This window comes from Glossina fuscipes, unplaced genomic scaffold, assembly GCF_014805625.2.
Source record: "Glossina fuscipes isolate IAEA_lab_2018 unplaced genomic scaffold, Yale_Gfus_2 28, whole genome shotgun sequence".
Lineage (NCBI taxonomy): Eukaryota > Metazoa > Arthropoda > Insecta > Diptera > Glossinidae > Glossina > Glossina fuscipes.
This window is the reverse complement of record NW_023998423.1, coordinates 1,337,838-1,352,642: the sequence shown is the minus strand read 5'-3', so window position 1 is coordinate 1,352,642 and position 14,805 is coordinate 1,337,838. Positions and strand designations below refer to the sequence as shown.

General features: G+C 33.0%; 1 protein-coding gene across 1 annotated transcript in view; it reads left to right on the top strand.

Moving 5' to 3' along the window:
* The window catches only part of LOC119636377 (regulator of G-protein signaling 17), a 38,122-nt gene extending 25,319 nt beyond the window's left edge, over nt 1-12,803 (top strand). Inside the window, exons 5-8 of the mRNA XM_038031690.1 lie at nt 10,769-10,849; nt 10,908-10,969; nt 12,082-12,370; nt 12,447-12,803. Coding sequence (XP_037887618.1) covers nt 10,769-10,849; nt 10,908-10,969; nt 12,082-12,370; nt 12,447-12,534 — 520 coding nt within the window. The 3' untranslated portion in view covers nt 12,535-12,803. The remainder of the gene's footprint in view (nt 1-10,768; nt 10,850-10,907; nt 10,970-12,081; nt 12,371-12,446) is intronic.
* Nucleotides 12,804-14,805: the final 2,002 nt, after the last annotated feature.

The following is a 14,805-nucleotide window of genomic DNA, read 5'->3' as shown; positions in this document are numbered from 1 at the left end:
TAGAATATAATGTTATTATTTATTTATTTTAGTGATTATGTAATTTAAGGTTTTTTTTTTTTAATTTGTGTGTTACACGTCCGCCACGCATTTTTTTGATAGTTTTTATTAAATTATGCATATTACTCGTTCGCCGCATGAGATAGAACAGAAGAGCGAGGAGCAAATTTCGATGTGTAAGATGTAATGTTGTATACCAGTGTAAAAAGTTACATTAAGGAATTGATGGGTGCGAGAGCAAAAAAGTGTAAAAGAGAGTAGGTTCATAAATTGACTGTAAACGCTTATATATCTTCATGGCATGATTTTGAAAAGAGAAAAGATTAGGACGTCAGCTGTTCAATTACGAGAACACAAGACGTGAAAAATGCTATGGTCAGAAAGACCACGTGTACTCAATTTGCGAAGTATGGAATGGCGAATAAAAGTGATAACATTCGGACCGACAAATAGGATATGATCAGAAGATTGTAAGACTTCACATGTGCATAAAGTGTTGTTCACTTTGTTAATTTTGAATAGATGGTCATCACACCTCGTGTGGTTGAACGTCAGCCTACTAATAAGACAAATAATGTCAGCTCTGATACCGCAATTGATAAACCAAGACGCTTTATTTATTTGTGGAAATAAGAAGTATATATGACGACCATAAGGTGAATTATCTTATCGCTGTTGCCAACAAAGAACTGAATGCTTTTTGTCGACTGTCCGTAGATCTGAACGCATCACGGCTCGATAATTAAAATGGGATAGTCCGGAAAATGCAATTTTATCTGCAGTGTTGTTGCCAAGAATACCAATATGGAAGTGTAAGGAAAATGTATCAGATTTGAGATTATAAAGTAAAGATCAGATTTCTAATATGAAGGGGCGAGTTTTACCTGAGCGAAATGATTGTAAATAAGATAGGACAGATTTACTAGCTGACACCGTAAGGAATTTCTTTTGAGGTTGAGTACATGCTAAGCGGATAGCTTCCAGGATCGCAAGGCAGTCAACCGAAAATAAAGCGCTACATGGGTGATTTGGGAAGTAGGCTCTCATATTAATATCTGGAAACCAAACGCGGCTGCTTACAACATCGGTCTTAGATCCATAAGTGAAGATGAGTGAAAAATGTTTCCATTTTGTATTGATCAAGTTCGAGTAAAGGTGGCTGGAATAATTGTGGATCTTCTCACTGGTAAGAACTTAATTGCTGGTCGAAAAAATTGAGAACCAAGAGAAATTTTGAATAAGCTATGTACGCCACTCTTAGAATGCTGAAGATAATAATTTTGTCAAGAAAAATTTTATGGAGAGATATGCGCTTGTAAATGAGAGGTAAGGCAGGATAATTCTCAAAAGATAGAATTTTATTCAATGCAAAGTTGGCGAGTAAACGAAATATTTCTTGTAGAGGCATAACATCTGCCATCTGTTCCAAGCTTAGTGTGTGTGTAGAATTTATGCCACGAAGGCATTTCCATTGGATTCTGCATAATTTCAGAAAGTATTTCTTTGGGATGTCCCATAAGAGTGAACAGGCGTATTCTAATGTTTGTCGGATTAAGCCAAGATACAGTTTAGACGTGTAAGGAGGATCAGAGCTTCAACAAATACCACAAATGGATTTCAATATATTGATGAGTTGAAAACATTGTTTTGTCAATGTGAGCTGCTGGGGTAAGTTTCGAGTGTAGGACAAAGCCTAAAAAGCCGAAAGTTTCAGCAAACGGAATAGAAGAATCATATTCTACATGATTTGACCATTAATAGAGAACGTCGGTCGTTCTTACTTGAATACCCAAATGGCAGTTGATTCTATATATAACTTGGTACCCAGTCCTATGGTCTAAGATGCGACGACGATATTCATTTAAAAAACTAACTGAAAAGTTTCCGTTTCAAGGCTTGATATAAGAATGATCTTGATGTTAGTTACATTAGCAAGTGAAAAAAAGGAATAGCTGGACATTCAAAATTTATCCAAAAGTTCGTACAATTTCTCCGCCAGTGTTTGAATAAAATTTTCTGGCAAATTATGATAGTGCTCGTTTTAACCAACTACAGCCCTTTTCATTTTTATTTTCATTAAAGAGCGGCTTACATTTCCAATTAAAACTAGAAGGTAATTACCACACTAACGGCAGTTTACAGACACTGCACTGTTCGCACATGCACAGCAATTCAGTTACGTGGGCACATAAACGCACACGTAAAATTTTAAATGTTCATTAAGGACTACGAAGCAATTTCATAAACATACTTCGTGTTATGGCTACGTTTCACAGACTTTTGCTTGCCGCCTTTTGCGTTGTTGTTGTTGTTGTCGTGTAGCAAAGCACATTCTACACCCTCTGCTCAGCATAACGTAATTCATAAATTTTAGTTAATGGTTTTATTTATCATTTTGCCTATACATAAATGTATTAAAAGCAACTTTGTTTATTCATGCAAATGAAAATCGATTGCCAGGAGAATTCATTAATTGCTCTTAAATAACGAAACAGCAACGAGACTTAATTAAGATGTACTTCCACTGACGTATAAAAGTTTTTTTCTGAAGAGATTTACTTATTGAGGAAAAACAGGAATGAAATGACTTAGTGAAAGCTTATTAAAGAAAATATTGTTCTATATCTTATTTTTCGTCATAATCATTGTCACATTGTTTATTTTTGTTGTTAACGTAAATTAATGATTCGGTTTATAAGTCTATCCATGGTTCATTGTTTGGCAGTCTAGTGTCAATACATTGTATTATTATCATTGTCATGTGATAACATGAAAAAGAAGAAGAATATCTTGTACGATTATCTAAAGTAAAAAGGAAAATATTGATTTAAGCTTATGTTAGCGGAAGTCTATCGAAGCATTCATTGTGTACGGGTTGTGTGTATTAAAAGAAAAAAGGAAAAATCAAAAACAAAAACTACTTATGAATAAATTAGAAAGAAAAAAACAAGAAACACAAAACATATCTCAATTGTTGGCGTTCCATGCTATATGCTTTCTTTTGTTAATGTTATTTTTGATTATTTTGCGTTTCAGAAATTTCCGCTATAACATTTGAAGTTGTTTTCATAGTGTTTATTCATAAATCCGGAACGAAATTTCGATAGACGTAGTTCGCAGTTGTTCTTCCGCTCATATGATTTTCAAATTATATATAAATTGTCGCATGTTAAGTTAAATTTAAAATTCGTACCGACATTAGGGACAACAGTAATATACAACCGCATCATAATATATACCACTATGTTGAAATCGTGAATATGAAGGGAACGCAACGCAAGCTTATTGGGAATGTATTAAGCGAAATGCATGTGATTTCCAAAACTTCTTTTAATTCCCTCGATACGTTTCTGACTGATCATTATGTCGCTCCTGATGTCCATCAGATAAAAAATTTAATCGACTTTGAATAGAGTAGAAATTCTGGGTAATGACTACAGTGATTAAATTTAACCTTAATATTGATTGCTTGATTAACTGATTAGTTGATGATAACTGAACACCAAGTATTATTCGATTTTTCACTGTGAACCTGTATCTAGTCGGTATAAGTTAAAGAGTACGTGCGTATGAAATAGTATTTGAACTTGGAATAGATATTTTAAAGAATTAAAAAAAAACTGGAAACTACGCGTCTACGAATTTGTCTATAAGCATCACAAGAAGAATTCTACGCACATCTGATAAATATAAATTTCTTGTGTGATTTATTTTTAGTATAAACAACACATTCACGTGTTAAGCAAGGGATGTGAGAAGCTTTACAAAAAACTTTAATAAATATTAAAAACAAAAATGTAAAAACAAATTTTACGCAAAAGAAGGAGAACAATAGTAACAAAAAAAAAAATAAATAAATAAATAAAAAAATTCGTAAACTATATTTTATAAATAACGTGTCAAGCAAAAGAACGTGAGAAATTTGATAAATATATATATATATAAATATATATAAATGTAATCCAATTTCTATAATAAAAAACAATACAAGAAATAAGGCTTGTTTAAAAATTAAGTAAAACTAAAACGTTAACAATGTTATATAAAGTGAAATTATGAAAAAAAAAAAATTTTTTTTTCAATAATAGTTTTCTTCAAAAAGTTTAAAACATGAACGATTAGTATAGAAACGTACAGCGTAAACATAAATAAATATTTAAGAATTTTTGTTCATAGACTTAAGCCATAAGGCATCTCCAACTTTATGCTAATACTTGCTTATAATAAAGAACACAAATTAAAAATTATGGCCGAACGTTGGAAACGAGCGATGGCCAAACTAAAGCAAAGGTATGTTGACATTCTCTTAAGAAAAGCAACCACAAACTGCAGTCAATGAAATTTACTGATGCAATAGTAAAATAAAATAATACCAACGCAATATTTACACTTAAACTAGACGTAGTATTTATTGGGAAGGAAACCCAATTTGCAACTTGCCTATCACTCGCCATATGCTCTAAATGCATTTATTCTATGATCAGTGGCACTTTCTGGCCTTTATATACTCTTTATCAAAAACAAGAGGTGAACCATTATATCATGCGATTAGTGCGGACACTTGCAGGGTTAGACTAGCTTTAATACTTACGCTATTTTAAGAACTTTAATAGAGTTTGTTGACAGGACCTACAGCAGAATTTTCGTTTCATCTCATCAGCGTGATTAGTGAGGTTTTTTTTTAAATTACATTTCAGGTTTCATTCAAATGGTTTGATTTGTGAAGCGTTTAAAAACAAATATCCCTTTGTCAAGTGAATTCTTCATTCGATGCAAAACTCTTAGCACACATCTTCACTTTTGAAGTTTCCAAATAGATAGCAATCGCTGGGAATTAATATGGTTGATAAGTGAGCCGATGCGTGATTTTTTTCTTCTTCAAACTCGGCTTCTCCTTCTTCACGATCTTATTATTCAATCGAAGGATTAGTATGCGGCTGTTAAACGAGGAAGATTAGGTCATGTGAATTCCAAATGCGATGAATTTAGGTAAGCAAGTGGGAACTAGCTTGTAAAAGGGCGTATAAACAGAATATTTGCAGTAGGTAAGCGAACGAAACCAGAAGCATTGTAAATATCAGTTCCTGCAAATACTCTGTAAATAGATCTCCTAAGAAATGTGGATAAAACCTATACTATCCTAAAAGTCACATTTCAGTGGCACGAACTTAATCTAACACATTACCTAATAAAAATGTAAAAATTATGAAACACAATACATTACTCCAACCTTGCAATGGGAGGATGAAACGAGTCTTGCGAATTTTCACGTGGATTGCTTCATCGTTTATGGTGTTGCAATCCCAGTTTGGCAGCGGGAAGGATGCTTATCACTTATTCTTCCCTGCGACGTCCTGATCAGACGATCGCCTGAAGGCTTGCTATACCTGACATTAAAACAATTTTGCGTACTTGTAGATTTTGCTGTTGTTGGATGTCAGACCTACAAGATATACGATCAAGAAATTGGAAAATTGTATTCTGCGGCACGGTCGGCATCTGTTTGTTTAGCAATTGCGTCAAAGGTTGCTCTTTACGTATTCTTCTGGAAGACGCTTGGTTCTAATTGCTACAATAACCATACATTTTATGCATGCGTGATTGGATTAAAATTAGAGAGAGAGAGACTACACGACAAATAGTCATAACGCAAAAAGCAAATAACATTCACATCTTCTCGACTTGCTATAGGGGTTTATGGTACTCTAAAGTATAGTAAGCCGTAATTGTAAAAATGGAAATATTCAAAACAAATTTGACAGCTCTACCAGAAAGTTCTCTCCGTTTTTAGAATAAACCAAAATCCTAGCTTACCAATGTGGGTCGAGAAAGTTTGTTGAGCTGAATTAAGCCTTTCCATGCTCGTGCAAGTATCGTCCTCGATCAAATGTGGTTGCCCAGAGGGTAGCTCACCAAAAAGCTCAAAATCACGTATTTGTAATATATTACAACCATCTTCTGCACGTTCTATCAGAAACTGTACCTTCTTCAAACACTTTCAATAAATTTCTACATGTTTCTGTAGCATTTCTTCCTTGTTTTAATTCGCAGAAAACACCGTGGCATAAATGAATTTTATCAGTAGCCGTGGGTGTACACACTGTCACTTAACGTTAACATGAATCATTTTCGTCTTAATTAATTTGCTAGGTTAGCACGTATACTTTGGGCGGCAAAAACAGAGAGCTGTATATGCGTCAAGTCAATGTGCGCATGCTTGTTGAAACTTGTTGTAATCGGAACGGACGAAACTTTTCGGTACAACTATGTAAATACATTAGATATATCGATAGAATAGAAAGATCATATTTTTATTTTATTTTTAACAAACAAAAAAAATTAAAAATATACGACTAATACTTTCGGTAGAATGATAATCCGATGACGCTGCTCAAGTTGGAATGTTGATAAAATCTTGAGCCGTCACTTATGGTGACAATTACGGCAACAAAAATAGCAAAAAAGTGAAATTTTTTCTCTGAAAATTTTTGCAGTCTTTTTGAATGGACATAAAAGCCACTTTCCTCATTGACTTAGTCCGTTTCATCTCCACAAACGAAAAATAAAACAACATTCCACTCACGAATACTTCTGTGACCGTAACCGCGCTTGTGATTCAACTACAGATATTAGTGCCCTATGAAAACGTATAAATTACCTTAATTAATCTAAGGTGGAAATTAGTATTCGCATATTTTTCTGTAAACCGATAAGGTGAAGCTTAGACAAAAAAGGAGATGACAGTCCTCTATGCAACTTAGAATGCCTAGAATGCCTTACATTCTCCTTTCAAGGTAAGGTAAGATATTGTCGGTCAGCTTGAGCATATTTTATGAAAATTTTATTGGCCATCTTTATTAAAGGTTTTATTCTCTTTTCTCATCAATTTATGTCTTTGACCATGGTTTATAATTAGAGTTCTATCCTTATTCGCGAAGAAAAATTTGTTCCTCATTTCTGCGTATAACAACTTAAGTAATTTCAAAACCCCATAAGAATAAAAACGAATACAAGGAAAGAGTAAAAAGCAGAGCAAGGCCAGCCATTAAATACCCTACATCATTTCTCCTAACTCAATTCTTCATTTGCTTTCGTGATAAAATAGTAAAAATTATGCCTTATTTTCCTATAAAGGCGGCCCATGCGGCGATTTATATGCGAGGGGATCGAAAAGATAAATTGACGTGTTCCAAATCTACTGAAAGATTACTCTTTTTTGCGACATTCAGAATACTTTCCATGAGATCTCTATTAATAAAGGATGTGATTCCAAAAGTAGATCTACCTGATCCAATTTTGCATGACTAATTTTTATGTTAAATATCTACTACGGACCAATTTTGATCAGGAAATATTAAAGATTGGACAAGAAGATTTACGAACAGTTGTATGTATGGGAAGAGTTCAAAGTAATGGTCCCATCAGAACGAAACTATTCACGCCACAAAAGTATGCTAAAATACTTTTGTTGAGAATTTTTTGTCGAAAAATTTTTCTATGCAATTTGTTTTCTAAAGCAAATCGGAACGATTTTAATCATTGGGTGGATGGACGGAATAATTACACTTTCAATAGGGCCGGTTGTTTCGAACAACAATTCTGAATCGATCGGTGTAATAAAAGATGAGTCCATCTGAGAAGTCCTCATGAACGCTCCACACCTTCCCCCACATATCTATATTAACCCTCGTGCACCTTAGGTGTGTACATACAGCGGAAAGCACAACTTATGTCGTTCAAAAAAATTCCATGCTTTCGATACAACGCCAAACAATAATATTGATGTTTTAGGAATTTTAAACACTCCGATCGTGATGGATATAAAAATTGATTTAAATTATGTTTGGTATGTGGGTGATTTTGTTTTTGCATTTTAAAAATAAACAAATAAGAAAAACAGAGAGGAAAACATTGTTTTTCTTTTTTGTTTTGCTTTGTGATTTTATATATCCAGCTTACTTCCCATATATTTTATATAATTTTAAAGTAAACATAAACAAAATTTAAAACTTAAGGCAAAATAATAGAAACATAAACACATCATGAAAAATAAATATGAAAACAAATATTACTAAAAAAAGAGAGAAAAAACAAAAAAGAATTAATCAAAAGTACAGCAAAGAGCTTATTAACATTTTTTCACTGGTGTGTGCTTAAATTTTAAATTATGAAAATGAACATTTTTAAAAATGTAATTTTGTTTATTTATTTATTTATTATTAATTTCTATAATACCGATTAACGATATGTATGAGTGCTATTTAGTAAGAAAACAGAAAAGAAATTGTGTTCGACTTGAACCGAATTTTTGCTTATTTTTGTTAGTTTGCGATAAATGCATTTCACGCGTAACCCTACACAGACAAAAAGTTACATTTATTTGTTTTTTTTTTTTTTTTACATCTCCAAATTAAGCGTGTGCTCGTAGGTTTGGCAGGCAGTTCTTAATGTAACGGTAATAAATGATGATAGAAATTTTTAATGAATACTGTTTTGCTGTGCGGTCGAAAGAAAAAATGTAAGGTTTCCTTTAACACTTTAAGAAGAGAAGAGTAATTCTTGCTTATTGCGCTCACTTTAGCTAATCTTTGACCATAATCTGACCGCAGTGAAGGGAAAAACTTAGTTCGAAATTAATTTTGTTTAGATAAAGTGTTGGGCTTGTAACCCTATTTGGAATGAAAACACAGACATGTACACGGAAAATATTTACGCAAAATATGCGCCTAAGCGCCGTAAACATTTGATGAGTCTATTAGTTATTAAATTACTTAAAAAACTCATATTAGGGCCCGAATCTCGCATACCCTCCACTATGTTTTTCGTACTCTACTCTCCAAGTCCTTTTATTTGATATCCACTTCACTAATATTGTTAGTTACGGTGTCTAATTATAATAGATATACTAATACATTATCTATCTTCATTTAAGGAGTACACAAAATAGTTTTGCACATTCGGTCTTGCTTGCCTTATGATAAATAAGCATAAAACCTCAAAAAAATGGAAAAAAAACAAAAGTAAAAAACAAAAGTAACTTTGCGTTGGCATGGCGGATGTTTTCCACTTTTGCACGTAAAGAGCAGAGTGCTTCGTAAAGCAAATGTGGAAAATTTCGGCTTTCTGACTTTTGTAATCTCCCAGTAACGAGCAAAAACCAAGCAATTTTTGCTAAAAAGAACGGAGTTGCGTTCAGTTTACCACTTCACTGCGCACTTCCGCTCCGGCCGATTTGGCCCATTTTCTACATCAACCTGCGTGCAGAAACTTCCAATGTTTCGACTAAATTTAATGTCGATATCTCCCTTTTTGCCACCACGAGAGTGCCAACGATACACACCATATACACAGGGACGGACAGATATGGCTGAATCATCTCGGAATTTCGCTGATCAAGAATAGGTATGCTTTGAAACACTCTCTCTCTGAAACTTCCTTTTGGTTGTTACATACATTATAGGAAAAAAACATATATATACATATATACCCCCATCTAACAGAGATGGGTGTAATAGTAATATAACAACATCAACTTTTCACGCCTGGTGTAACTCTTTACTGCAGCAGTATGCATTGCTTGCGTGGGACAGACTTGGACTATTAGATTTTTGCCTCACGATAATGCATCTTCTCACGTCGTACTAATTCTTCGAAATTTCTCTGCCACAAATCAAACTCACGTCCTTCGACAAGCACATTGTTCGCCTAATATAATTCTCTCTGTTCTCTGACTGCCCTTGAAGCTCACAAACTTGCTTAAGCAAAACTCTCGCTTGAGTGAAGATATATATATATATATATATATACTTGTATCGAAAAATGCAATTTTTCGATGAAAGTGAATAAGTGTATCCTGTTAGTTACGGAAGATATTAGCACGAAATTCGGCAATGGGGTTGATTAGACCAGTGCCAATCTAAGAAAAAACTTGTTCTTGGAATAAATCCTCTACTTGCTTTTGACCACAGTAAGAACTGCTGTAATGGGTGTATTTTCTTAACCCGCACAAGTTAGTGCAATTTGGTTCAAACTAAATATAATCTCTCTCTCTCTCTCTCTCTCTTTCTTCTTTCATTTCAAATAGAAGGCAACCACGTAGTTCTGCAGGAATGTTCATATATAATAGTGTCGCGCATTATAGCGCGCATTATCGGGTTATCGTATATATGTTGGATTTTCATCTAATGACATAATAAAAAACCGGTAACCTAGGAAAAATGTTGCTTTTTGCCGAAAGAATACATAAAACGAATGTGATAGTTTAGTAGTACAGCTGGTTAGGTTCTAGTCGAATGAGAATTGATATGATAACATGAAGAATGATGATGTTGAATACTACATTGAATGCGATTGAACGATTATTTGCAGCATTAGTAAAGCTTAAATGTTTTAACGGATATACCCACTATACAACAGTGCACTCATCGAGGAAGGGATTGGTTCCGGAGAAACTAAAAGAGAAATGCTTATAGAATCAAGTTGCACGGTTGTTCCACATGGCTTAGCCTGCAGGCCTAAATCGATTCCTTCATCATTTATAAATGACGAAGTTTTTAATAAAGCAACCCAAATTCCTTGAATCCTTACCTGATTAGGTCTTATCTCATCACAGTTTTTAAAAAAAGTTAGCCCTTTACAGGAAACAACGAGTAGGTTACGCCTTCTAAAATATATTAGGATTCTTTTATAATAAACTTTTTAATTAATTTGTTTTTTAATTTAACATTTAACACTTCTAATTCATTGGATTTTCTTGTGATCTGTATAGCCTGGCTCTGAAAAATGCGGAAGATAATGCACCTACAAAACGTGATCCAGCTAATTCAGAATTGTTACTAGAAGGCGAACAGTGAGTTAATATTAATCGTAATGATAAAAATGATTAATTAATTTTGCCTGTTTAATAGACCTTCACTGGAAGAAATACGAAGTTGGGGCACAAGTTTCGATAAATTAATGAAAAGTTCAGGTAATTTTTGTTATACCAGAAGAATGCATTAATTTTGAAGCATTTTCTTCTTTTCGAAAAATATATTTTTTTTGCTTATTGATTACTAGTGACTCTCTCTATCTCTATCTCTTTCCTTAACTTCTCTAGGTGAGGAGACAAGCATTTGAATGTGTTGCACTCAATCTTTCTGATATATTGCCCTTAAAAAATTGGCGGAAATGATCGAATAGGCTTAAAATTCGGTTTGTCTTTCTAAATCACATTTTCAGAAAGACATTTGGCAAGCGATTTCTGGTCGCATGTTAAACCTACTACATACTTTTTCACCTGTCATCCTTGCACTATTACCTCGCTGAGATTCTCAGAGCCTTCCATATGCAATAATTCAATTTATGCTTGTCTGCCCATCTATCTATCTTGTTTTCTTGTGTTCAACTTACAGTTCCCGATTTTTAAGATATTTTGATGAAATTTTGTACACTGCCTTGTCTTGGTCTAAGAATTAGTCCTATAAAAGACATTTCGGATCAAACTACTTTTTTCACCGCTTTATTTAGAAAAGTTGTTGTACGAATACGTAAGAGAGCGTAGGGTGTTCATTGAGGCCGTACGCCTCTATACTGGTTTAATTGTTCTCTTTTATTTCTACTCAACTGTCGTGGGTATGCTGAGTTCTAAAAGAAGAAGACTATTCCTATGATTTTTTCAATGTCCTAGTTCTCACTTGACTTATTTTCCTTCCTTTGTGTTCAGTAAATATATACACATAGTTACATACATTTATTATCAAGCCATCTGTCAAGTTTATTAAGGTTCAAACAAAGAACCTCATGTTTACATTGAATCTTTCTTACTCAACTCAGCAAGTCAAGTGTTAATCGTTCGCTGACTTTCAGAAGAAGAAGAAGAAGCTTTTATGAGATACCTAACAGCCGTGTAAAGCGAGAAATGGGTCCATAATGTCGCGTAAAGCCTTAAGATTGTGCTTTGAGATCGAATAATAACGACACTAGTGTACAAGACGCTTGAAAAACTTTTAAAATTAATGCACTCTTCTATTGCAAATAATAAAATAATCATACAATTTTCGTATTAAAACAAAAAACAAAAAAAAAATATATGTTTACTAGCTGGCCGCAAAGTGTTTCGTGATTTTCTCCGTAGTGGCTTTTGTGAAGAAAATATTTTATTTTGGATGGCCTGTGAGGATTTCAAGCAAGAAAGCAACGTAGATGTCATCGAAGAAAAAGCCCGTTTAATATATGAAGATTATATATCGATATTGTCGCCGCGAGAGGTCAACATAGATGCTCGTGTACGTGGAATAGTTAATCGTAATATGATAGAACCGACACTGCAAACATTCGACGAGGCTCAAATACAAATCTACACATTAATGCACAGAGACTCATATCCAAGGTAAGAAAGACTAAGAGAATTACTTTAAGCTACGAATAATTTCTACACTTTGTCTTTTTGCATGCGTTCAATGTAGATTTATAAATTCCCAAAGATATAAAACGTTAGCTCAACTACAAGATGGCATATCAGCCGCCGGCTCAACGGCAGACAGTCCTACTTAAGTTTTACTATTAAATGAACTTTAGGTTGTTGCTGCTTGTTTTTTTTTAAATTATTTCTTATCTTAGTTAAGAGTTAAACTTTAAGTTTAATAACAGCCGTTGTTATTTAAGGATCTAACGTAAAACAATTTAAAACAAAAAGAAAAAAAAAACAAAAACAAAAGCTAAGCAATATTTTCTTAAAAAAGCAAGAAACAAAAATTAAGGAAACGAAATCTTCTTTTCTACACAAACACTTGCTAAAAAAAAAAAAAAAAAAAACAAAATAATTAATGAAACCATCAATTAAGCGCAACAATCCATTATATGCATTTTAAACCGATTTCCAACATTTATAGCAAAAAAAAAAAAGAAAAAGAAAAAATTCATAAAAAACATTACCATGCAAAAGAAAGAAAAATTTCTACTCCCATCTAGTCAGACATTTAACAAAAAAAAAAGGAAAATATATATATACGCTGACAAGCACAAAATTCAAACTAAACAAATCCAATTATATATATAATATATATACACATACAAGTACATGCAATGACAAAAAGAATTACCAATATAATTATATGTAATATTTATTAATAATTAACAAAAAAGAAAGCACTTACCTACACCTACAACTACAAATTATTTATATACCATTACCTAAACTGTAGTGTATAAGTAATTAATACACATATATACTTCCTTCCTTTCTTCCTTTAGTAACTATTACTACTAATGCTAGTCTATCAAAACTATTCTCTGCATATAACTGATCATCGGTCTCAAATCAAACCCAAATAACCAACCAATTGAAAGCTATCTCAATCTCTTTATTTTTGTTTTTTATACATAAACAGGAAAGCATTTTATACCCTAATAATGCGATAGAAATAAGTAAGAAAGTTTCGTTCGTTATGGAGCGAATTTTGGATACCCACCACCTAGAGATAATGTTTGGATATAGTTCAGTGTTTCAATTAACTATAATATATAAAAACCTTAAGTGAAATATTATTTATTATACGTTCATGACAACTCTTAGTAGTAAACAATAATTTTTGAAATTGTATTTCAATTTTATCGCCTTTTTTATGAAATTATTTTCATTTTATTCTCTTTTCCCAGGCACAAATTTCTGTTTCAATACTGATAAAAAATACTTGGAGTTTTAGATTTCTACTCTCTCTTTCTCTTTCACTCTTTCTCATTTCGGAATAATGGCAAGAGGCGAACAGGTGACCTGTTTATACTTTATAATATATCTATTAAGCACATTTATGGGTTTCATACACCTTAGGACCAAATTAATATATTCCCATCCCTTGGTGGTGGGTATAGTAATTACAGTTGTGACATTACACTTCACTACTATCATTGTTTTAAGGTTATAATTTTGAAATTAAAAATTGCATACAGATCCGCTATGCTTAAGTTGGGGGGAAATGTGGCTAAGATCAGTATTCTGTTTGCTTCTTTCTTTGCTAAGTATCTTGAATGCTTTCTGAGCTGCTTCGGACAAGTTATATTATCCGATACCAAACTTCAGGTTAGAAGAACGACTGCGCATGGTTGCGAATTTCAATTCGAAAGAACTAAAGAATATTGAATTTAGAATATCATTACGATATCTTGTCTCTTGTAGGGCTCTAAACACTCTCAAATTTAAATTTGTTTGAAGGGATAATGCTAACATGTATGTATTTTTAGGTAAAAAGAGATAATGATAAGAAGAATATTGGATGTATAAAATCTTTACGATATTTCGTCTTTTTCAGTGATCTAAACACTTTCAAGTTAAATTTATCTTAAGAGGTAATATTGTTTTACAAGTGTTTTTAAGAGAGGAACAGGGAAGACGATAGAAGAAGATATCCTTACAATATCCCTTCTTTGCCATTTCAATACCAAGTCGCTATACCAAATTTCATCGAAATGGATTTTGAAAGTGGCGAGTATATAGTAAAAGGTGGGTCTATTTCAATTCCTTCTGGGTGTTGCATCCAACGGCGTAAACTTAATAAAGCCTTGAACTACAGGTGGTGCAGAGTATAATGACTTGGTTTTATTTACTGCAGCTGGTAATATGAATTGCCTCGACAGGTAAACCGAAAAAAAAAATGAAACCTCAGTCAGAACAGAATGTTAGTAAACCCATTGAATCGAAAATTCTAAGAATTGCTTCTTAACTTTGAGTCGCCAGGGCAAGTTTAAATCACTTACGAAAGGAAGTTACAGACTTGACAAACTGAATCTCTTCCCGTTAAATTTCGAATAAATATATAAATTCACTTA